Genomic DNA, 27,300 nt, shown 5'->3' with positions numbered 1-27,300 from the left:
ATTACTGAGTATATTAAGAAGTTTCGTTTTAATAATTTTTAAATTGAAAAAGTAGGATTTTAATCTCAATGAAAGTGCGATGAAAAACTCAACTTTATATAGATATAAATATAAATGTGTGTGTGTGTGTGTGTGTGTGTGTGTGTGTGTGTGTGTGCGTGCGCGTGTATAAGGCTACCATGATAGGAAACTTTTTATAATGTCACTTTATGCATTCTCGAAATCGTACAAAACGTTCCAACACGTTTAGCTTGATTATACCCTGTATAAAAGTATACAGTTTTGTAAGCTTCTAGTTAAAAAGTAAAAAAAAAAGAAAGACGTCACACAAAAACCTTTTAAATCAATACTTTATGTTTTATTTCAAAATACTTTATCTCAATTTTCCTTCATTCTTTTGATGGCCGACGTGTTCGCTCATCATCTTACTCGCATACTTCATCGTCTTCATCATCTGGTTTTGCTGTCATAGAAGCAACTGTGGTGATTGCCGCTGTTGTTGATGTAAGGAGCAAGTCTGCAGTGATAGAAGAACCGGAAGAAGAGCCGGTCGTCGTTGTAGACTCCGTTTTCGGCGCGATCTCTTCGAAGACGCCGTCGATGTACTTCAGAGCTTTTCCGCGGCTAGAAGGGGACAGCTTGGATATAATCGAATAACGAGACGTGAACGCGCGTTTCGAGTACTCCCCAGTGACCCCGCCGTTCATATTCGACGTGTTGCAGTCGACCCAACCGAACAGGTGGACGCGATGCAGAACGAAGCTGTCGAGTTCCGTCTGTGGATATTGTAGCACGGAGAGATTGATGATGTCACGCTGTAAGAGGCTGTTTTTCTGTTTTTTGCATTTGTTCCGTAGACCGGCCAAGATGAGTGTTGTTGTTTTTGCCATACTGATCGAAGAATCGGCATTAAGACATGTGCTGGCCAAGAACTCCCGATCGGTGATCAGCTTCTGGAACCACTCGTTCAGTTCTTGCATCTGTCGATTAAAAAAAAAAGACAAGCAACAAATAAATAAAATTTTCAATGAAAAATATTGATATTACGGTTGTGAATGCTTGAAATGAGGATTGATTATGGTCACTCAGCTAGCATACTTCCTAATTTTCTGCGGAGCGCTACCGGAAGTGACAAGGCAAATCAGTTCCTTCATTTTTTGTTCTCTCACCTCTATATCTCCTCTCTGCATCTACATTTTTTATTACGTTTTTCTGATTGTTCGTTTTTATTTAATAACTAGCGGTGGGTACCCGGAGTTGCCCGGGTTTTTAGATGCGTGTGTGGTGGTGGTGGTGGTGGTGGTGGTGGTGGGGGTGGGGTAAAATGAAAACAAATTGAATTAATAACCCTGTTTAAATATTATAAAATCAATGTTAAAACTATCAAGAAAAAAGCGTGAAAAAAAAAAAAAAAAAAACAATTTAAAAAATAAACGGTTCGGCGGTGCCCGGGTGTTTGAAAAATCCCCAAAAAAGTTTGAGCTCGAACTCGAATCTTTGAGGCGGAAGCGTAAAAGAAAAGAAAGAAAGAAAAAAAACGTGATGAATTAACTAAAAAGTGAATTAGATCAAATATCAATTCCGCAGTGAACGAATTGTAAATGAATTTTTGTTGTTTTCTCGAATTCTAAATGAATGTTTTTGTTTTCTCAAATTCTAAATGAATTTATTTGTTTTAATTTTAATTCAAGTGTAATGCAAGTGAATTCACGATATCGTTGCGTTGTAATAATAAACAGTAAAGAATTAATTCTTTGTGTAAAAATAAATGTTTAGTTGCAAGCAATAATAAATAAAGGTGTAGTTATATTTCAAGGTTAGAGTTGTTAAAATCGGAAGTAAAAACTGGTTAGTCCCGCAGGTTGCATTTTACACTAATCCAAAAAGAAGCGAAAAGAAAACAATAATAATAATAATAATAATCGCGTTTTCTTTTTATATTTATTTATTTATTTTTATTTTATTTGGGGTAAAAACAGAAAGCATAAATTAGAAAAGAACAATAAAAATAACAGAAAACGGCATAAATGACCTTGTACGATTCCAAACCGGTGTTTCCTTGTACTGTTCCTTGTGAACGCATCCGATGCAGTGTAAATGGGAAGCGGGGAAAGGAGGAATCTAGTAGAGAGAAAAGATGTTGCAACTGCCACTGAATCTAACCGATTTTGACAGTGAACTATCACCGGGAAAAATATAGGAATGTACGGTTATCGAAGAAGTGTAAGGGTAATAGGCCTACAGCACCCCTCAGATCCTGTGCTGCAGTTTGTGCACATTATATTTGCATGTAATGTGTTGATTTTTAATCCTATTAAGGTCAAACTCACACGGGAGAAAATGAGTTCATTTTATTTATATAGATAGAAGATAGATAGAAGATAGAAGAAGATAGATAGAAGAAGATAGATAGATAGAAGAAGATAGAAGATAGATAGAAGATAGATAGATAGATAGATAGATAAATAGAAAGAAAGAAGATAGAATAGAAGAAGATAGATAGAAGATAGAAGAAGATAGATAGAAAGATAGATAGATAGATAGAGAAGAAGATAGAAGAAGATAGAAAGAAAAGATAGAAGATAGAAGATAGAAGAAGATAGATAGATAGAATAGAAGAAAGAAGATAGAATAGAATAGAAGAGATAGAAGAAGATAGAAGATAGACGATAGATAGAAGAAAAAAGATAGATAGATAGAAGATAGAATAGATAGATAGATAGATAGATAGATAGATAGATAGAAGAAGAATAGAAGATAGATAGATAGATAGATAGAAGAGAGATAGATAGATAGATAGATAGATAGATAGATATAAGAGAGATAGATAGAAGTAGATATAAGAAAGAAAAGAAGATAGATAGATAGATAGATAGATAGAATAGAATAGATAGATAGATAGATAGATAGATAGATAGATAAATAGAAAATAGATAGATAGAAAATAGAAGATAGATAGAGAAGAGAAGAGAAGAGAAGAGAAGAGATCACTGAAAAGATTTTCCAGCCTTATTTTAATTAAAATTATTGCAATTTTATTTTTTTTTTAAGTTATTGAAAATAATTTTTAAAATCTCTTAAAACTATTTTGGGAATATTATGTATTTTTTTTTTTTAATGATTTTTGAAATTTTGTTATTTTGATTTCAAAAATTTCATTTTTTCCCCTGTAAAATCATGCAAGCGGCTTATCTAGATTTAAATGTAATTGACACAAAGGTTCTTGCGGAAATTTTAATTTTGATTTCAAATGATGTATTTTCAAATAAGTTTTCGTTAGGATACCGTTACTCTATATATCATTTTAAAGCGCGTTTAAATTACAATCGTTTTTACATAATTATGCCGAAAAGCTGCTGAGACGGCTCGCCATATCAATGAAGCATTTGACCCAGGAACCACTGCAGCACAATGGTGGTGTAAGAAATTTCGTGGTGGCGACAAGAGTCTTGAAGATGATAAGCGTAATGGTCGGCCATCGGATGTGGACAACGATCAATTAAGAGCCGTAGTCGAAGCCAATCAACGCACAACTGTTCCAGAACTTGCTTCTGAATTAGACGTAATGTATACGACGATTTCTAATGACTTGAGAGAGATTGGGAAAACAAAAAAACTTGATAAATGGCTGTCGCACGGATTGAACGACAACCAAAAAGAAACGCCATCATGAAGTGCCACATTCTCTTCTTTTACGCAACAAGAAAGCAAATATATTTTTTCTAATGTAAAAAAAAATAATACTTTATTAATTTACATATTTAAAAAAAATATTTGTGTTTTTTTACGAACTAACCCAGCGTAGTTTAACTCCTAAAAAGAAATCAAAATCTGTTTGTATGTTTTTTAACTAATACGTTTCAACGGTCTTTAAAGATAATATAAAAGAAGTTGATAGAGACGTTGAATCTCGACGGTTCCAGATGAACATTGTCTGAAGATAGCGGTTTCAATCCCACCCAAAGCGTGCCAGAGGTAATTGGTCAAAAATGTGGTGAGACGACAACAACTACGGATGGCAGTGATGGCTGAGAATGCAGTTAGGAGATTCGAAGTTCCTATCCGTCGCGGTTACCACCTGACGAAGGCCAGAGGAAGTTGGCCGAAACGTTGTGCACCAATAAAAAAAAAAAAAAAAGATAAGATGAGACTAATAGTCCGAAATAAAATAAAACTAACATACACTGCTCATCTTAAAAAAAATAAAAAATTCCAATAAGGAATAATATATATATTCAACTTTTTGAGTTAAAAGAAAAATAGAAGTTTTTCCTTACGGTAGGCAATCAGTTTAATATTACGTAAACGCAGGGGATGAAGGAAGGATATTAAAACGTACCAACTGACCTTTGTAGCTTCCGACTTTCCGAGGAAGTTCCACCAACTTTTAGTTTCCGATAAGAATTTGTCCATTCTGTTGATGGAACTGTCTTCCTTCGGTTGGGTGAGGGGACTTTGCATCATGCGGGCAAGGACGGCGTCATAGCTGCTGTCGTTGAAACGGATCAGGAGTTTATGGCAACCAGCAATCGATATCTGAAGAGAGAAAAGAACAGGGAAACCTTCAGAGAAAAAGGTTTTTTCTTTTGAGGAGGTGGGGGTCTGGAGCGTTTCTATACGCAGGATAAGTTATGTTAGAAGTAATAGGTATAATCGATAGTATATCTTCTTTACGTTATGGCACCTGTATACATACATCTGAGCTTCTTTGGACAATTTCAATTACTGCTGTCACATATCCGATTTTTAATGACTTGTGTAGGCTGTTTTAATGTTATATATATATATATATATATATATATATATATATATATATATATGTGTGTGTGTGTGTGTGTGTGTGTGTGTGTGTTGTATATATGTATATATGTATGTGGGTGTGTATGTACATATATGTATATGTATGTATATATACATATATATATATGTGTGTGTGTGTGTGTGTGTGTATAAATATATATGCATATATATGTGGGTGTGTATGTACATATATATATATAATTATATATATATATACGTGTGGATGTATATATATAGAGAGAGAGTGTGTACATATATATATATATATATATGATGATTGCAACATCTTGTCAGATGAGTGCCACTCCCTCAGACACTTAAAGTCCATGAGCCCTAGCATGACTTTTTTAGTGGTACCGGCGAATTCACACACTCAAGCAGACATGCCACTAAAGACGGTCATTGCTATACATACATATATATACGTACACGCATGCACACACATACACACACATATATCCATAAACATACACACATATATACATACATGCACAATACATAATACATAATGCATATACATACACACATGCATACATACACCAATACATACGCATATATACACACACATATATAAACACACATATACATACATATACACATATAAATACGTGCACATATACATACACATACATTTAACTACATATACGTACATATATATGCATTTATACACAAACATACACATATACATACACACACAAACATATATATACATACAAACACAAACATATATATACATACAAACACAAACATATATATACATACACACATAAATATATATATATATACATACAAACACACATAAATATATACATACAAACACACATAAATATATATATACATACAAACACACATAAATATATATACACATATATACAAACATATACACGTAGATACATATACATATATAAACATACATACACACACCGATACATATAATGATGGCAGATCAATTATTACATGCTTCCAGCATTTCAAGCCTACACGCGTCACAACTTTTCCATTGCTATAGGACTATTTTTTATAGACAAATGCCTGAGAGAGAATCTATACAAAGATGATGTTACAGAGATTTAGCTTTGTACGACAGCTAAATCTCTCTCGGTTTAAAATGTTAAGATTCAGCAACAAGCAAGAGCAAGATAGCCAGCAACAAGTTAAACTGCAGACCAGCTTAATGCGGTTACTGGTCTCCCGCTTTATGGTTTTTTAAATCAGAGATTTGCTTCTCCTAGAGGGGTTGCCTTCACCACGGCTTACGGGAGCCCTCCCCACCCCACATACACATGGAAATAAACACATACATGCACACATACATGTATACACACAGAAGCGCGCAAACATACATATACATGTACACACACATGCAAACATACACACATAGAGGCATACATTATAAGCATGTACTTACATATGCATACACACACGTACACATAAATGTAAAATACACATGAAGGAGCGTTCCAAAAGTCATATATTCTCAATGATCAGGATCAGGTACAATTCAATGAGTTTGACAAAAAAAAACCCAAAACAAATTAAATATACATAGAATCAGACGAAAAATCCAAATGAACAGATCAGCCTTTGAAACGGCTGGAGTTTTTTTCTTTTTTTTCCTTCTTTCTCCTTCTTTCCCTTTTCCTCCATTCCTTCCTTTTGTTTTCTTTTTTTAATACACAAAATCTCACGCCCTGAAGGCAGACAATGATGACGAACTTCACGCATTATTTACAACTAAATATACATAGAAGCAGACGAAAAATCCAAATGAACAGAACAGCGTTTAAAACGGCTGGATTTTTTTTTAAAATAAAATGTTTTACACAGAAACTCACGTCCCGAAGGCAGACAATGATGACGAACTTCATGCATTATTTATAACTAAATATAATTATAATATATATCGTAATATATATATATATATACATATATATATACATATATATATATATATATATATATATATATATATATATATATATATTCTTTGTTTTTACATAAGCAGTAATATGTTGCTACACAATCATGAGCATGTTTCGGTCAGCTAGCTACTAGTAACTAGAGACCTCTCCAGGCGATACAGCTTATACGAAACCAAGGTTTGCAATGAAAATATCAGGTCTTCTTCGTCTCAGGCAGTTAAAAGCAGGAGGTTCTGTCAGATTCTACGAAAAAATAAGATCTACTAATTAAAAAAATATTATTAAAATAAACAATAAAACTTTAGTCACAGTCGCCATTATTTTTGGCAAATTCTTAAAGACTGAGACTTTTTTCAACCCATGTTTTTATTATTTAATCTTTGTAAATAAATAAAATAAATAAATAAATAAACAAGTTTATTTCTTTATTATCGAAATAAAAATAAACGAATTTCGTCAGTCACAACTGTCAGCCGAGAGTTTTTTTTTTTTTTTCAAATTAAATTTTACAAGTGACCTTTTTTAAAATTTGAATTTTGTAATATAATAGCAGCATAACACTAGAAAATCTTTTTAAAAAGTAGAATAAATCCCTGACTGGAGCAATGTTTCCACTCCCGTGTGCCTCTTTTAGGAGAACTCATTTTCCCCACGTTTAAAACATTAGTGTCTAATTGCTCTCGTGGGGAAACAAGTAAATAACTATTATTAAAAAAATATATATATATATATTCTATTTTTTCTTTTTTTAAAAATTATATTGCAGAAAGTTCCGTTTTATGATAACGCGACTCTGATTCATTTCTCAAAAAAAAAAAAAAAAAAAGAAAGAAAAAAGTCAATGGGCGCCGCTTGTCCAACCTGAAAAGTGTGTTAATTCCGAAAGCCGTTCTCAACATGGGGAGATTGAAAATAAGAAAATGCCTTTCGGAACTACCACCCCAACCTCCCCATGTTAAGAACGGCTTTCTAAATAGCACCCCTAAACTCCCCATGTTAAGAACAGCTTTAGGAACAAACACCTTTTGCAGGTTGAAGAAGCAGCGCACATTAACCCCCCCGCCAAAAAAAAAAACTAAAGGAAATCATGTTTTAAAGTTTTCTCAGCCATTTTTTAAGTTATCATATTATCGACTACTACCAATTTTTTTAAAAATTAAACTGGAGTAAAAAGACTCAAACTAAACTTTAAATAAACCCAAGTGACTTTTTCTTTAACTTTGAGTTGTTTAACACCAACTATATTCTAAAACTTTAAAACAAAAATTTATAACAAAACTTGAAATATCTTGCAACACACAAATAGTTGTATTTCTATTTATTTTTATTTTTTTAAATTTTTTTACTACATTTTCACCTCAAACAAGGGACATTGCCACTTTGTTGAGGGGGGCTACTATCGGGGACATAAGCATCAGGGGTACTGTGTAGGAAGTTGGGCAGCAAGATGTCGGTTCACGTTGCACTTGAACTTCTGCATGTCAGTACAGGGACCCGGAAGGGAATTCCAAAGTATAGCTGTTCTGGGGAAGAAACTACTGGAGTAGAAGGTTCTCTTGCATCTAGGGATCTCTACAGTGAAGGGGTCGGATTTAGCGGCTTGTCGGGTTTGTCGGAAGTATTTACGTCGTGGGACACAAGTGCTTGCAGTTCGTCAGACCATTCTCCATTAAAGTACTTGTAGAACAGGCAGATGGATGTAATACTTTCTGGCTTAAGAGAGAATATTTTTAAAAAATAGTTTTTTTTGTTTTTTTTGTAAATATCTTTTAGGTATGAAGCTAAAAAGATACTTGCCAAAAAATAACCTCGACCGAAACTTGAGTAAATTCGTTTCATTGTTTATTTTAATAATTCAAGATTTTTTTTGTACTGACGAATTGAGTAAATCACCCGTGACGAAATTGCTTTGACTAATTAAATCCTTAACGACCGAGACAATTATTTTTTTTCACTACAGTGTGCAAAATAATGTCTCAGGCTTTAACTAGACGTACATAAAATCGTGTTTAATTTTTAGTCGCGCATAATTAGTAAAACAAAGGCACGACTAATGTAAAAAAAATAAACTTGTTTTTTTTTGCAAAGATTTTTACCGAAAAAAAAAAAAAAACGGAAAAAGTGGCACACAGAATTGGAAAAAATAATATTAAGAAAAATGTTTTTTTTAAATATTTTTAATATGAATCTAAAAATATATTTACCAAAAATAACCTCTCGATTGAAATTTATGAGTAAATTCATTTTATTGTTTGCTTGCATTTCAGCTCGGCGTTGCCCGGGTGTTTGGAAATGTATGTTGAGCAAAAAAAAAGTGGCCAATTTTTTAAATTTGACCCCTATTATGACCCCTTGATATTTATTGTTTTGGGCTTAAATCGAGTTATTAACTCAGAGCCATGTCCAAGGAACCTATATCTAAAATTTCAAGTGTTTAGACCGAAAACTGTCGGAGGAGTTTGGTAGAGGTGTCAAAGGTCAAATCGTTGAACTTTGACCCCTTAACAGCCAAATTTCTGGCCGAAAACGGATTACAAAGATTTTCCCAAATCTCAGTACCCTGTATATCAAATTTCGAGTCTAGACTGAAAATTGACAGAGTTATTGCGTAGGAAAATGTACACAGACACACACACACAGATACACAGACGCGTTCACTTTTATAGATATACTAGCATGGGTGCCCGGGGTTTCCCGGGTGTTTTGAGGTGTATGCTGAGCAAAAAACAAAAAAAAGAAGAAACGGTCAATTTTTTTTAACTTTGACCCCTATTATGACCCCTTAACATTTATTGTTTTGGGCTCAAATCAAGTTATTAAGTTAGATACATGTCCAAGAGATCTATATCTAAAATTTCAAGTGTTTAGACCCAAAATTCTCGGAGGAGTTTGGTATAGTTCTCAAAGGTCAAATCGTTAAACTTTGACCCCTTAATCGCCAAATTTCTGGCCGAAAACCAATCACATCGATTTTCCCAAATCTCAGTAACCTGTATATCAAATTTCGAGTCTGTAGGCTTAAAATTGACAGAGTTATTGCGTAGGGAAATGTACACATACAGATACACAGATACACACACAGACAGACACTTTCACTGTTATATATAGATAGATAGATTTGGTGCTTACGTATTTTTAGTACCGCGTTATTTTTATACAGTTTTTTTTTTTTTCAGGTTCAATTTAAGATTCACGATATATTTTTATTATTATTAAATTGTTAGGTGGAAGCACGGAATAGTTACAAAACACCCTTTTCTCCCCATGTTAAAAATGGCTTTCGAAATAACGTTATTTCAGCGCGGCACAAAAAATACATAAGTACCGTTTATTTGAATAATACCACAACAGATTCTTACGATATTTTGCACTGACAAATCCAGTAGCTGCTCCGTGTAAAAGTTGCTTTTATAGCAAAGCAGCAGCAGCAGCAGCAGCAGCAAATAATCGAATACAATTTAGTCGTACAATTTTAGTAAACTCCCTTATGTACGATCAAAATCCGACACAACTAAATTGTCCGATTTGGCTCCTGCTGATTCAAGCAACTTTACACGGTGTTTCTATATGACAAACAGCAGGGGCAATCAGTCGTACAATGATTGGGAATAAATTTGGTCGTACATATTTAGAAAAACCGATTCGATTCTAATATTTTCCTTGCTTGCAAGAATGTGAAAATTTTGGTGTAACGTAATTTCTATATAATCTGGAAAAATAAAACTTTCTTTTTAAATTTAAAAGCAGGAACATAGAAAAATAATTAAATTAAAAAAATGGTAAAAATTAGACAAGCGTTCACGATAGGAATGTACGGATGCACATCTGGGCGAAAAAGAAAAACAACAGCCCTACCTCCCTTTAACTATCTGACGTCATTTTCAGACTGCCTTGTGACTGTCTGAAATTTAGGGCTTCCATAAAATCCATGTGACGAGGACTTTGTTTTCTTTCGGTGGAACGAAGTGAGAATTTCCTGCTTTTGGAGGCTAATTAATCTATTTTTTGTATAAACAAGGTGTTTGTTATTTTTAATTTAATTCAATATCTTAGGACTTTATTTTACTAATTATCTTTAAAATAGACCCAGAAAACTAATATTTATCTTTCGAAGGATTTTTACAAAGAATTTTTCAAAATTTGGCTGAATTAGTTAGCTCGCCGTGAAAACATTTTTCATAAATGTGTTTTTTTCTTCAAGTATACAAATACATTTTTCCTTTTGGAAATTAACTTAAATCTTTCAAATACAATCCAAAAGTAGTCGGAAACCTACAAAAAAATTATGATAAATCGGCTTTCAAAACTATGTTCCATAACTTTATTTCACCATTTTTGTCCGTACCTATTAAATTTCGTCGATTGAAAAAAACAAAAAACAAAAAAAAGAACGTTACGTAAACTAAGGGTATAGTGATTATATATTTGACTTTCGACTGTCTGGAGCAGAGTGGGGGAGGGGAGCAGAACAATGGTATTGTAGAAAAATTCCAAACAATCAACATGAATTCGATACATGCGCAAATCGTTTCAGAGTGAAGTTCCCCGACTTGCTGGGGAGAGAGAAGAAACTGCTATCACACGACATACTAAAATACAAAGGAAAACATAAACGAGGTGCCTCCAATAAGTTTCCAGACTTTTCGTATGGGCACTTTTATTGATAGTACACGTATGAAACTCTAGTCCCTTTCAAAGTAATCTCCTCCGGTTGCAATGCACTTGTACTGTTCATCAAGGCGCACAAAAAACGGAAGGATAGGAGTAATATTGGAAGTATAATGTGTAGTCAGCAAGTAAAACAAATGAACCGGACATAGGATTTCCAATCCTGAAGTCAATATATTTAGAAGTTTTAAGTTAGTTTACAACAGTTTGCGAGAGTTGATGAGAAACCAGAGAGATTGGATTTAAACATGTGTGAGAACAGACCAGACCGAGAAGATAATCACTAAGGACAGACGTGACTGGACAGCTATCGAGGGATAATGTTTGGGTTTCTTTTGTAAGCTAGGTGACGGTATCATACACACTAATACACACATAGCCACACATGTCAATTGAGTTATACCAACAACTTGTCTTGCGTTGTTTTTATCATAGTACAACCGCGAAGGCAATCATCTGACGACACAAATATATAAACACTAGACTTTTTAGCCAGTTAAAAACGGGAAAAATCTGTGACCCCTTGACTTAGAATGAATGCTTTATGACAAATTGGTTGGATATCGTTAAATTTGTGTCTATCTTTAAAAATACTAATCCCCAGTAATCCTTAACTGTGCATTGAACAGATACCATAATAGTTAATTCAACACACCTTATTATAACATTTAAAATTGAAGCCAAATCTGCCTAGTACAGTGTACCCGGATATAAGAGACTTCTTATCCGACCACTACAGCTTTCTTCTTATATCCGAGTTACACTTATATCCGGGGATTCTTATTTCTTATATCCGAGTCACACTGTATATTAACACAGGCTCTAATTTGGGACCAGAGAAAATCTCTCTTATATCCGTTTTTCTTATATTCAGGTTTCTTATATCCGGGTTACACTGTATATAAAAAATAAATTCTAAAATAAATGTAGTATTGCGTTGATTAATCCACATTAATCTCTTTCTGTGCATTGAACAAATATCGTAATACTTAGTTCGCTGCACCTATCTATTCAAAATTTAAACCAGATCTTCTCAGTAGTTTTCGAGACAACTTCTAGAGTAAATGTGCTAATGTAATGAATAATCGTTATTAATCCCTATTAATCCATTACTGGGCATTGTGTAAATATCATTATCTTTGCTGCAGCTTATCAAAGAAAGATATGCAAAAAAACTTTCTGCCAGATCAGCCCAGTAATTTCTGAAAGGACCTGGAACTTATCCTATTAACATATAACGGTGCATCATACGAGTGCCATAACACTTAGTTAGCTCCGCCTTGTCATAAAAAAGATTCATGCAAAATTTCAGGCAAATCGGCTCAGTAGTTTCCGAGAAAAAGTGAAACAGACAAACAGACAAACTAATAGAAATATAATATATTATGTTTCATGAATTGTGTTTTGCCCTTTTTTAACACGAATTCTTTCTAATAGGGCTTGTTCCTATTTACTTTGCCTCCCCACGAGGGCAGAGTTAGACACCAGGGTCGTTTTTTTTTAACGTGGAGAAAGGAACAAAAATTGTCTCAGTAATATAAAGGATTTCTCCTCCATTAGCCGAGAACAAGTGCTTGTTAACCTGAGTGATAATAACCAAATATTAAAGGCCATCATTTATCATATCCATACCAAGGTTCTCGTTTCATTCTTTTGTTAGTCTTATTTGTTCAATAAAGTAAACATTATCAGCGACCTCATATTTTAACGAAAAAAAAAAAAAAATGATATTTACTCTGAGATTTTCCGGCAGCAATGGAAAGGTTTCATTGTTTAAGCCGCCAACGTCCAGGGCGACGCCATTGCTGAAGTATACGGTCTTGCCTGTGTCGATCCCGGACTTAAACAAGTCTAAATTGTTCGAAGCCTTTGCGATTACATCTTCCAAATATTGTAAACTTTTCACTGCAAAGAGAAAGAAATTATGTAGTAAATAACACACATAAAACAAAACAAAAATAAAACAAAAAAGAACAAAAACAAAACTAAAACCAGAAAAAAGGAAAACAAAACAAAAAAGAAAAAAATAAATAAAACAGAAAATCAAACATAAATCAAAAAGAAAAACCACAAAAATGAATCAAAACAAAAACACTAAAAAAAACAAACAAAGCAATAAAAACAAAACGGATAACATAACAAAAGCTAAACCACAAAAATAAAACTCAGAAAACACAACAAAAAACACACAAAACAAAAAACACAAAAGCAAAATAAAAAACACATAGAACAAAAACAAAGAAAAACACAAAACAAAACCAAAAAACATAACAAAAGCTAAACCACAAAAACAAAACAAAAAAAAACAACGAAAAAACAAAGGATAAACAAAAAAAAAACCCCAAAAAAACAAGAAAAACAAAAAACACACAAACCAAAAATAAAGAACCCCCGGCCAAAAAATACAAAACAAAAGCACTCGCATTCATATGTTAGGATGAGTTTCTTCAATTATTATATTTTTTATTTTTCCCCAAATTTACAAAACAAAAAATTAGATTTTTTTAAATCGAATAAATATAGGAAAACAAAAAATAGATTTTTTTAAATCGAATAAATATAGGAAAACAAAAAATTAGATTTTTGAAAATCGAATAAATATAGAAAAACAAAAAAAAATAGATTTTTTAAATCGAATAAATATAGGAAAACAAAAAAATAGATTTTTTTAAATCGAATAAATATAGAAAAACAAAAAAATAGATTTTTTTAAATCGAATAAATATAGGAAAACAAAAAATTAGATTTTTTAAAATCGAATAAATATAGGAAAACAAAAAATTAGATTTTTTAAAATCGAATAAATATAGGAAAACAAAAAAATAGATTTTTTAAAATCGAATAAATATAGAAAAACAAAAAAATAGATTTTTTTAAATCGAATAAATATAGGAAAACAAAAAATTAGATTTTTTAAAATCGAATAAATATAGGAAAACAAAAAATTAGATTTTTTAAAATCGAATAAATATAGAAAAACAAAAAATTAGATTTTTTAAAATCGAATAAATATAGGAAAACAAAAAAATAGATTTTTTTAAATCGAATAAATATAGGAAAACAAAAAATTAGATTTTTTAAAATCGAATAAATATAGGAAAACAAAAAATTAGATTTTTTAAAATCGAATAAATATAGAAAAACAAAAAATTAGATTTTTTAAAATCGAATAAATATAGGAAAACAAAAAATTAGATTTTTAAAAATCGAATAAATATAGGAAAACAAAAAAATAGATTTTTTAAAATCGAATAAATATAGAAAAACAAAAAATTAGATTTTTTAAAATCGAATAAATATAGGAAAACAAAAAATTAGATTTTTTAAAATCGAATAAATATAGGAAGGACCCGAAAAAAAACGTATAGATTGGTCTATACGATTGTGGTCCATGTCCGTTTAAGGATCGCATAGATTGTACAAAAGGGAACTGGAATCACTGCTCTCTTGGTGGTAAAAATAGACAGATGGAAGATTTTAAGTATTTACCTCAACAGTGCTCAATAAATGAGTAGAGCTAGACAATAAGTTGTGAAAATAGTCAGTAGACGGATTAAAGTTATTTAAGCGCTTTTCCGTAATCATTATTACTCTCATCGACTAATAATTAACTATTAATTAATAAATTATTAATCATTATTAGTTCGGACGCTGATGTGGTTTTAATTTTAAATGAAAAAATGAATAAATTAAAAGTGATCGGACGCTGTGTTCGAGATTTCCACCGCTCTCTGAGGACTTGATCGAAACGATGAAGCTCAACTGGATGTATTTGCTCGAAAAAAATTTCAAAATCTTAATCAAACCCCAGAACAAATAACGGAGTTAGTTGTTATTCTTTTTAATTGCTCATATTATTCTATCACAACGAAACAAAAAAATTGAGAAAATAACAATATCTCTTTATGCCCCCCCACCCGAGAAACGTCACTTTCCACTGAGCAACCAATTACGTGTTAAGAGAAAGATGAACAGCTGTTTCTGTCGACGAAGAAAATGACGGAAAATCTGTATGCGTCAAAGAATGTCTCGGGCACTCGTACAAGTAGTTTATCACCACGGGATTTTTACAGTGTTTGGCTGATTTCAATAGAACAAGCACGTAATAATCTTAATTAACATGTAATTTCAGCCAATCAGAGACGCAGTAATATTCATCTCCGCGTGTGACAATAAGTTAATAATCATAAAAACACATAGAAGAATAGAGTATTAAACTTTTGATAATGATAAAATGTAGACGAAAGAAATATGTTCGTCTCACATAAAATATTTGAACGCTGAGTCATTTTGCATTGATAAAGGCGCGATGTTTATGAGAGTATAGAAACAGCTAGGGATTTTTATTCTGGGCCTCCAAAATCAACGGAGATTCGACCATTCCTGTAATGATCTGGTCCCTATTGATTTGGAGGCGGGAGTTTAATTCTGTGCAGTTCTAAGAGGTCCACCTACCCAGGCCTTGCCTTCTCTCTTCGAGAAGAGGTTAGTTTATTGCTAATCGAATGCCGACGGGCTGCCCAGTCAATTTTGCAGGTCAGCATGCCCTTCCTCTGGGGCAATCACTTATAATTTGCAATTTTCGACCCTGGTGTCTAAGTTCTTGCTGTGGAAAAAAACTAAATAGTGTTTCTAAGAATATGTTAAAAAAATTACAGTCTTCTCCCATGTTATGAGGTCAATCTGATTAAGCGTCTTGTGTACTTTTTATCCAGTTCCGGTTCGGCTGCCCTTGGCCCTACTCTGAAATTACGGTTTTCAGGCTCGGGTTCAACAAACTGGGCGTCTAATTCAATGTTCGGATCTTTTTTTTTTATTATTGCTTGTTCAAACAGTTTAAGCTTAGTCAACAAGCAAAGTGTATTGAACGAGTAGCTTAGATCACAGATCTCATAAGATTACTCAGACATTATATATATATATATATATATATATATATATATATATATATATATATATATATATATATATATATGTATATATATATATATATATTTGTGTTTTGTGTTTATCTACTAACATGGTATGTCAACTTGCATTATATTCCACGTAAGGTCAATAATTCAGTTTATTGTTTACTTTGAATACAGAAAGAGAATGAAAGCGGAATAAGAATAGTGGATGAATCAGATTTTTATTTCTTTGTTCTTTTCGTCTGTGGGTCGGCCTGTTTGTTTGATTCTCTCTCTGTGTTTGTCTGTCTGTCTGTCTGTCTGTCTGTCTGTCTCTCTCTCTCTCTCTCTCTCTCTCTCCATACTCCATGTCTATCTATCTCTATCTCTCTCCATACTCCATGTCTATCTATCTCTCTTTCTTTCTCTCTCTCTCTCTCTCCATACTCCATGTCTATCTCTCTATCTCTCTCTCTCTCATATATATATATATATATATATATATATATATATATATATGACCAAACAGTTAATAAAATATGTTAAAAAACACTTTGAAATGAGTTAAAAACATATTTAATCTGAAAAGGAAACACTAGATAAATGGATAGTCCTATCTAGTGTTTCCTTTTCAGATTAAATATGTTTTTAACTCATTTCAAAGTGTTTTTTAGCATATTTCCATAACTGTTTGCTCATATTATAAGCTCTATTTCCTATTTGATTTTATCGAGCTTTTATGTCTGGCTGAAATAATTTTATAAATATTAATTCTTTAATATTTATAATATACTTTAATTTTACCATCTTTGATCATTTTGGTAGATTCAATTGTAATTTTCATTTTATATATATATAAAGTTTTATTTCTGTTTGTTTGTTCACAGTATACGCCATATATGACAGACGGTGACGTAATATGTGATAGTATCACATATGACGTCATAGCAAAAAGAGACAGTCCACAAAGAAAAGGGAGAAGCAAATAACAAAGTGAAAAATTTCCGGCAACGCCGGGTATATTATCTAGTATATATATATATATATATATATATATATATATATATATATATATATATAGTATTTTGATTTAAGACCAAAATAATAAATGTTAAGACATTAAAGTGTCAAAGTTTTAAAAAATTGACCTCTGCGGTCTCTACGAAATTACTCAAACAAATTTTAGCCTAAATTGAAATCTTACATAAAGTGTATTCACACGTAGGATAAGTTATGAACAGTACATAAAGCCCGAGCTAAGCCGGGCTGAATTGCTAGTATATCCATCTATAAATATAAAAGCGAAAATGTATGTATGTGTGTATGTATGTATGTATGTATGTATGTATGTATGTATGTATGTATGTATGTATGTATATATGTATGTGTGTTCGCTTTTTCTGTGTGTCTACAAAAGGCTTTTTTCAGAGAAGCGGTCGCTCGCTTCACAACTTTTTTAAAACTTTTTATATCACATATAAATCGTAATATCTCACAGTTAACAACGAAGCTCGCCTGTTTATTTAATTTGCTCGATTTCTGAAGATAAATATTCAACATTTGTCGCTCGCCGCATGTAGGTTAGTCTTTTTCCTATAACATCTTGAGAGAGGGGGGGTCGCTCAGCAGTAAATGAAATCCCGTAGTCAAACTTGACCTTATTAACTCATTAAAACGGGCACCTGCTAAATCCAAGTAATTAAATAAATTCAAACGTGTTTCCGTTAGCATGTCGCGGTGGGGCAATGGTTAACGTCGCACTTTTTTTTTTCACACTTTAATTTACAACTTTGCCTCAACGGTTTGGGTTCGATCCTCATACTTACTTTTTTTAATCCCCCCACACACCTCCAAACACCCGGGCAACGCTGGGTACCCCTCGCTAGTATATCTATAAAAGTGAAAATGTGTGTGTGTGTGTGTGTGTGTGTGTGTGTGTGTGTGTGTGTGTGTGTGTGTACATTTCTCTACCGAATAACTCTGTCAAATTTCAATCTAGACACTCGAGATTTGACATAAGGAGTATTGATATTTGAGAACATCATTTTAATCAGTTTTCGGCCAGAAATTTGGCTGTCAAGGGGTCAAAGTTAAACGATTTGAACTTTGAAAACTCTACCAAACTCCTCCGCCAATATTGGGTCTAAACACTTGAAATTTTAAATGTAGGTTACTTGAACATGGATCAAGCATTTTAATTTGATTTGAGCCCCAAAAATTAAATGCTAAGAAGTTACAATTGAGGTCATAGTTAAAAAAGAAATTGGTCTCTGCGGTCTCTTACAAATAACTCAGCCAATTTCTGTTCTAAACATTTGAAAGTTTACATAAAGGGTATTCAGAGATAGGGCAAGTTTTTAATCGGTTTGAGTCGAAAATTTGAACTACCAAGGGGTTAAGGTTCAAAAAGATTTGACCTTTGCGGTGCTTAGCAAACTATTCAGCCAATTTTGGGTCTAAACATTTTGAATTTATACATAACGCCTATTCAGACATGCAGCATGCATTTTAATCAGTTTTAGGGTGAAAATTTGGCTGCCAAAAGGTCAAAGTTGAAAGAGTTAACTTTGCAGATTCTACCAAATTCCTCCAATTACTCAAACAATTTTTGGTCTAAACATTTGAAATTTTATATAAAGTGTATTCACACGTAGGGCAAGTTAAAAACAGTACATAGGGCCTGAGCAAAGCCGGGCTGAACTGCTAGTATATATATATATATATATATATATATATATATATATATATATATATACATATATATATATGGATGTGTATATATATATAATATATATATACATGTATATGTACGTATACATACATATATATATATATACACACATCTATATATATATATGTGTATATGTACGTATATATATATATATATATATATATATGTATATTTGTATAATATATATATGTATATATATAATATATATGCATAATATATATATATCTATGTAATCTATAAAAGTGAACGTGTGTGTGTGTGTGTGTGTGTGTGTGTGTGTGTACATTTCCCTACGCAATAACTCTGTCAATTTTTAGTCTACAGACTCGAAATTTGATATACAGGGTACTGAGATTTGGAAAAATCGATGTGATCGGTTTCCGGCCAGAAATTTGGCGATTAAGGGGTCAAAGTTCATCGATTTGACTTTTGAGAACTCTACCAAACTCCTCCGACAATTTTGGGTCTAAACACTTGAAATTTTAGATATAGGTTCCTTGGACATGGATCTAACTTAATAACTTGATTTGAGCCCAAAACAATAAATGTTAAGGGGTCATAATAGGGGTCAAAGTTAAAACAATTGACCTTTTTTGTTGTTTTTTTTTGCCTAGCATACATCTCCAAACACCCGGGCAACGCCGGGCATCCATGCTAGTATATCTATAAAAGTGAACATGTCTGTGTGTGTGTACATTTTCCTACGAAATAACTCTGTCAATTTTCAGTCTACAAACTCGAAATTTGATATACAGGGTACTGAGATTTGGAAAATCTTTATGATCGGTTTTCGGCAAGAACTTTGGCTGTTAAGAGGTCAAAGTTCAATGATTTGACCTTTGAGAACTTTACCAAACTCCTCTGACAATTTTGGGTCTAAACACTTGAAATTTTAGATATAGATTCCTTGGACATGGATCTAACTTAATAACTTGATTTGAGCCCAAAACAATAAATGTTAAGGGGTCATAATAGGGGTCAAATTAAAAAAAAAATTGACCATTTTTTTTTGGCTCAACATACACCGCCAAACACCCGTGCAACGCGGAGCTGAAATGCTAGTATAATATATGTGTATAATATATTTATAATATATATGTATAATATATACGTATAATATATATATATATATATATATATATATATATATATATATATATATATATATATATATAATGTATAAATTTATTCCCAAGAAATTATAAGTAGATCTGATATTTTATGCATGGATTTTCATTATTTACTTCAACAATGCTCAATACGTGAGTAGAGCAATATAGGAAGTTATAAAAAATAGTAAATTATGAAACGATAGATACGGTATGATGTGTATTATTTCATTTATTTAAAAAAAAAATGAATAAATTTTCAGTAGTTTCTTCAACAGATCTCAATACCTGAGTAGAGCTACACAGTAAGTTATGAAAATAGTAAATTATGAAACGATAGATAGATACGGTATGTTATATATTATTTCATTTATTTAAAAAAAAAAATGAATAAATTTTCAGTAGTTTCTTCAACAGATCTCAATACCTGAGTAGAGCTACACAGTAAGTTATGAAAATAGTAAATTATGAAACGATTTACTATATTGTATTAGATTTACTATATGATACTGGATAGATAGATAGATAGATAGATAGATAGATATAGACAGACAAATAATTAGATAGATACATAAATAATTAGCTAGCTAGCTAGATAGATAGCTAGATAGATAGATAGATAGACAGGCATAGACTGTGTATAAGAAATACACAGAGAAAAATACAAGAAAAAAGAACAAGAAATCTTACTTCCACAATAAAACATATTATTTATTTCTTTTTTTCTTATCGGTCCTGGATATTACCTTAAACTATATCCAGTGGTGAGGCCCCAGCTTGCGGGCTTTGGGGAGTGTGGAGCCACCCTTTAATTACCATTGCTCCCAGGTACACTCTGACCCGGAGTGGTAGTACCTGTTAGGGTTCCAACTATGGGTTGAATAGAAACCGACTTGAAAACAACAAATATATTCTATTAAAAAAAAATTCTTCAAAATCTTTGGATTCGGTATTAAATAACCCAAAAAGGGTTGATATGCCGTAAAAAAAAAACAACCAACTTTTGTTCTTATCTTCATTTTCTCCTATCTTTCTTCTCTTCTCTCCTTTCATGTTTACTTTTTGCCTTTTCTTTTTTACTTTACAGCTTATCTTTCTTTTCTTCCTTTCTTTTCTTCCTTTCTTTTCTTCCTTTTATCGTTTTTTTTTTTTTATTCTTTTTTACTTCATTTTCAAATTCTTTTCCTGCTTCGTTGTTCCTGGGCTTCGTTTCTCGTTCTTTTCCTTTCTTTCTTTTATTCCACTTTCCTCTTCTTCTTCTTTTTCTTCTTCTTCTTCTTTTCCTCTTTCATAGACAACTGTATAACCTTCTTGAATGATCCTATCCGTTTTATCTATAGTCTTACAAATAATGGCGAATCGATTCAACCTTTTGTTCAGCCACTAAACATGCATTGGAAAAAGGAAATCCCTTTCGCTTGTCGTCCTCTCACGCCGAATCAGGTTGATCGTCATCTTGGCCAATTCAAGTAGTTTCTCATTCATTGTTTGAATGATAAAAAAAAAAAATTTTTTAAACAATCTTTTTATAAACAATCGTGGTGTAGGATCTAACAAAACTAGCCATGTCAAACTCATGACCTTTCGAGAACCACATGGATTCATTTGTGCTTGTTATGATGCCCGTCTTATACAATAGTGCCCTCATCTTCCAAAACAGGAGTGACCGGGAGAAATTAGGTAGAAAATGAATGACAGTGAAAACCCGAGTGATCTATTGAACTTCACAGACAAAGTGACGCTATGAACAGTTAACCAAAAAACGACCACGATGTAGAATCTAACACAGTTATGCATGTAAAACGCAGAGTGCCCCGAGGACTATGTGGATCCATTTGTATGTTTATGGGGGCCGCACATGATCAATTGAAATCGTTTAATTAAATTAATGCGCAATATATTTCTTATTTAATCTTATTTTTATGGGCTCTCGAGGAGCTTTCACAGAGGTTATCAAAGATCTCATTGAATAAAGCGTGTGGTGTTCCCTGGAAGCTGAGTGACATCTAGTCTCCCCAGATTTTCCAGTACTCTCCAACTCTTTCGATACCATTTGCAAATAAATTTGCATTATCTCAACAGCTGGTTTCCATTGATTTCTCGTTGGCAGTGGTCATTGGTCTTAACTGGAATTTGAGTGGCAATAAGCTTTCCCAAAGTCCCAGTTCTCTTTGCACTTTTACAGTGGAAGTCTGGTCAGTGCTCACAGCTCGGTCTTTTCTTCCTCCTTGACTACTTGCCTATTTGGTTTCACTCTGTTTTTTTTGGGGGGGGGGGGGGACAGTGATGTGGTAATGATGGATGAGGGTGGAGTTAGAGAACATATAGATATACAGCTTCAATGTTCTTGGTTCCATGTAACCCTTTATATTTTGTCTCTGTAGCAGTTCGTCTGGTCTACGCTTTTGGTTCTTGTGTGTTAGTTTCCACATTCAGGGGTTTTCCTTAATATTTCAGCTGTTTTCATTGTTGTTGTTCGTTGTATTTTTTCCAGTCATTCCTCCGATTCCAATTTCTCCCATTCTTTTTTCAAAATTTTTCGGGATTGTTCCTAGCGTTCCTACTATAATAGGTATTATTTTGATTTTCTTCATCTTCCATATCCCTTTCAGCTCTTTGGCTAGCTTTGTGTATTCGCTCCGTTTCTCCTTTTCTTTGATATTCACCCTGTGGTCAGCTGGAACAGCAAAGTCTACGATTTGACAGGATTTTTGTTTCTTGTTAATTATTACGACATCTGGTCTTATTATTATTATTATTATTATTATTATTATTATTATTATTATTATTATTATTATTGTATTTTATATTGATCATCATTTTTTATGGAAATCACTTGAAACAAGACATGAAGTCACTTGAATTAAGTAATTGGCAAGAACAAAAGATGATTGTCGTAAAGACAGAGGATGCCTATAGGCCTTAGTTTTGTTGTTGTAAGTGTCGCACAAATTAGGAGGAAAACAGAAGGTGATTTGGATGAAGAAGCTGTATTACAATGAGGTACCAAAGCAGTGAAGTGATGGAGACCACTAGACCAAGAAGTCAAACGAGCTGGAACAAAGGAAGCAGGTAATAGTTCAGACAGGAGACGAATAGTGATGTAAAACACGATCCATTAAATTCATTTATTTATTGCGGACTATTATCCTCATCTTTTAGTTGTTGTTTCACGACGTTTCAGCCAACTATTCCTCTGGCCTTCGTCAGGTGGTAACCTCGACAAAATAGGAACTCCAAATCTCCTAACTGCAGCCATAGCAATTACTGCCTTCCATAGTTGTTTTTCCGTCTCACTATGTTTTTTTTTCTTTTTTTTTTCCTTTGGCCAACTAACCATCTGGCTAGCTTTGGGGAGGATTGAAACTGCTATCTTCAAACAATGCTCACCTGGAACCGTAGAAATTCAACGTCTTTATCCACTGCGCCATGAATAAATAATACTCATCTCAATAAACATTCCAATTAATTAAAAATAATGACCTATTGAACTTCACCGACAAACCAATGACATGGACAGTTATCCCAAAGTTATTGCGAAGTAGAATTTAACATAGGCTATCAATGTTAAACTTAGGGCCTCTCGACAGACATGTAGACCTACATGTGTTGTTATAAGGGCCGCACATTATTAATCAAAAACTTTTAATAAAATTCATGCGAAATATTTGTCTCGCTTAACTCTAGAAATATGAAGATAATAGGCAAAGAAGTTTTTGTTTGATGAAAATCACTCCAGAGAAGGCATGAAACCACCTGTTCCCTTCTCGAAGAAAGAAGATAATGCTTGGAAGTACGGACCTCCTAGAACTGCACAGAACCCTAACCCTTACTCGACAGCAACAAGCATAATGTTGGACTGATTATCAAGGACGTATTCTTAACCAGTATTGAGGAGGGATTATTTAAAATCGAAATTACATTTGGAACTTAATGTAATGTAGCACGGACGTGCGCATGAAAATGCATGTGATATCACGTACCAGCAAAAGAAAAACAGACTATAATAAGAGAAAGAGAATGATCACGTTCGAGATCACGTGAGAGGCGTGAATAACGCGCATGCTCGAAAAGATGGTCACGTAGATGACGTCACGGCCGTAACAATGAAGAAATAAATGTCGTTGTTACAAAGAAAAGGCGAATGGAAGTTCTTTCTTATACTTTGCTTTGCGACGGAAGCTATAACGTGTTGGTTCCCGAACTACGTTAGATTAAGTTTGCAATTGCATTTAGGTTGCATTGGAAAGTAGGCTTGTCGAATTCAGGGCCTCTCAAAGACCCTGTGGATTAATTTGTGTTTCTATGAAGCTTGTATTATGCCATAGTGCCCTTACACCACAATCAGGTTTTCATTGTCGTTTATTTTCTGCCTAATTTCTGATAACTCTGGTTGTGGGCTAAGGACACTGTCAAACTCGGGAGATCTTTCTGTCAAACTTGGAGATCTTTCTGTCAAACTCGGGAATTTAACAGAATTTTGCACGTAATTCTTTATTTAAAGCTAAACCAAAAATTTTCTTTTGTAAAGAATAGGTCCCAAAGACAAAATTAGAAAAGGTTACTAAACTACAATTACGTCCACAGACAAAAATTATTTCATCTGCCAAAAGCAAACAGACTCTGATTAATGGATCTCTATCTGAGTGCAAAAATCGATAAGAACTGGTCCCTTGGCATCCTTCAGTCGGGGTCGCATCGAGCGAATGTCAATTAACAAACTCCTCTCTCTCGGAAGATGGGGTTGTAATGATTGGGAAGAGTACTGAATCATATCTAATTCAGATAAGATGTGAGATTACCGTTGCACTGGGCGAGGTTCTAAATGCCAGAATAATGTTAAGGCGCGCTTCCTCTGGTATGACAACATTAGCAACGCACTAGAATAAAGCTGGAACGGACATCGGCAGAAATATGATACGCAGAATAAAAAGATAAAATTTAATTCTAACATTTTTAAAAAGCTTATTGATTATCTTCGTTATGCAAAAGAGGAACGGAGACACGAAGAGTGCTAGCAATGTTAAAAAGTTTATGAGTATGGGTGAAAAAAAAGTCATGCCTGGGTAGAAAAGTTCATGTATTTGTGCAATATTGAAGTCAAGACTCTGGCGGCAGCCATATTGGATTATTTACCTCCTTGTCAGTGTCGAACCCAGTGCCAAAGGCCCGGGAAAGTTCTATTGTATCCCAAGAGAGAAGTTTTGGAGGTTGGTCAGAGCCATGAGCCACGTAGAGTTATTATCAATACCGTGTACTTGCCAAAAAAGAGGAACCTTTAACCTTTTTATTAACTCTGTCACATGTTCAGCTCGCCTGAGAAATTGACTCTGATTCGGCAAGCCAGTAGGGAAGTTTAATACTTGCATCAATCAGCACTGAGCTTATAAAACCAAAGATATTCAAACTAGTAAGCCCGCAAAGTCGATACTGTTGCCGGTAATCGCGGCTGCTACAAATAGGAATATAAACGTCAATGTGTACAACAGTCCGAAGAGATACAATGTAAATTCACCCAGGAGGGGTCAATGTGACACTTAACGGGTATATTATTTTGCAAATCTCCTTTTTTGGCCTTCTGGCCAAGATCACAGTATAATATTTGCTCAGATGCTACACTTCACCTTTCTGTTCTGAGTCAGTGGAGGAGAAATCCTTCATGACCGAGACGATTTTTATTTTTGTTCCTATCCAAATGGTCCCTTTTTGGGGAGCTGGATTTTGCCCACATTAAAAACCGACCTTGTGTCTAACTCTGCCCTCGTGGAGAGGCGAGTAAATGGGAATAAGTCGAAAATACGTCTTTGTCAACAATCCAACAGAGTATAGACCATTTGAGTTACGTGGCTTTTTTTTTCTGTCGGGCTGAGATTTGGTTCTGTGCATTTTTAGAAAGTCAACCTTCTCAGGCATAATCTTCTCTACTTGATTAATTTATTGCTAATCGTCTGATGCACCCCTACTGAGAATGTTCAGGTATTTTTTTTAGATCGGCGTGATCTGCCTCCTAGCCGCTGGCTTTTCTATCCCCACTTTTTGACCTTGAATCACGCCTTCTGCTAGCGGAATAAGGGTAAACCTTAACACTAACCCTAGCCCCCAATTGTCTGGATGTTACGTTCGCGCACTCTAATCCATTTCTTACCGCCACAAATTAACGCATAGCTAAAAGAGGATTTATAGCGATTATCCTTCGGATTAGCTCTTGAATCGCTGAATAAAATCCGTCTTGGAGCGTACGTAAATTGTCAGTTGGTTCCAGTGCGTATGTACTACAAAATCCTGTCTTTTGATGGCGTATAAAACTATAAATTAATAATTGTGAGAGAGGAGAGACACTCGCAAAACACACACACACGCACGCACGCACACATACGCACAGACATGTAAACGTACACACAAACATATAAACACACACATACATACAGGCACACACACATACATACAAACACATATACGCAAACACGCACGCACGTCTCAGTGGAAGAGTGCGCTAGGAAGAACGTAAAAGAAAGTTGTAGAGTCACTAGCGTTCTAGTTAATACCGAAACGCCTGATTTCTGCTGGCACGAAATATTTGTAAACACACATAGGCCAGTTTATTGATGGGACATTGGAAAATGTGTGTTCTTGTCCAGGATTAAACCTGATTGAAAAACAAAAGTACAGAAAAATCTTTATGATGTACGCATTTGCCATGGAACGAAAATGTCGTATTCCAAAAATCACGTAAATTGATCAAGTAGTTTTTTTTTGTTTGTTTGTTTTTTTTTTCGAAGAAAATGAGTTTTTATGAGGAAGGGGCGCGTATCTCATTCCACCATATTTAACATGTCAAGGGATCAACTAAATTCAAACTACCGAGACATAAATAAAGATCAAATTCAGTCTTGTAAAGCTTACGATTTACTATTAATCGCTAAAAAATGATTTTATATATTAAAAAAGAGCACTTGATCAATTTACGTGATTTTAAAAATATGATATTTTCGTTCCGTGACTGGTACACACACCATAAAGATTTATCCACCCCCCCTCTCTCTCTCTCTCTCTCTCTCTCTCTCTCTCATATATATATATATATATATATATATATATATATATATATATATATATATATATATATAATATAAAGCTGAATGTGTGTGTGTGTGTGTGTGTGTGTGTGTGTGTGTGTG

At 33.4% G+C, this 27,300-nt stretch overlaps 1 protein-coding gene across 1 annotated transcript in view; it reads right to left on the bottom strand.

Annotated features, from left to right (window-relative positions):
• Positions 1-336: 336 nt before the first annotated feature.
• LOC145296098 (uncharacterized) overlaps positions 337-27,300 on the bottom strand; it is a 30,809-nt gene continuing 3,845 nt past the window's right edge. The window contains exons 2-4 of the mRNA XM_080142238.1: positions 13,126-13,295; positions 4,348-4,536; positions 337-980 (exon numbers count right to left, since the gene is read on the bottom strand). Of these exons, the coding sequence (XP_079998364.1) occupies positions 426-980; positions 4,348-4,536; positions 13,126-13,295 (914 nt within the window). The 3' untranslated portion in view covers positions 337-425. The remainder of the gene's footprint in view (positions 981-4,347; positions 4,537-13,125; positions 13,296-27,300) is intronic.

This window comes from Euprymna scolopes, chromosome 16, assembly GCF_053919585.1.
Source record: "Euprymna scolopes isolate OS-2025 chromosome 16, ASM5391958v1, whole genome shotgun sequence".
In the NCBI taxonomy this organism is placed as follows: domain Eukaryota; kingdom Metazoa; phylum Mollusca; class Cephalopoda; order Sepiida; family Sepiolidae; genus Euprymna; species Euprymna scolopes.
This window is presented reverse-complemented; position numbering and strand designations above follow the sequence as displayed.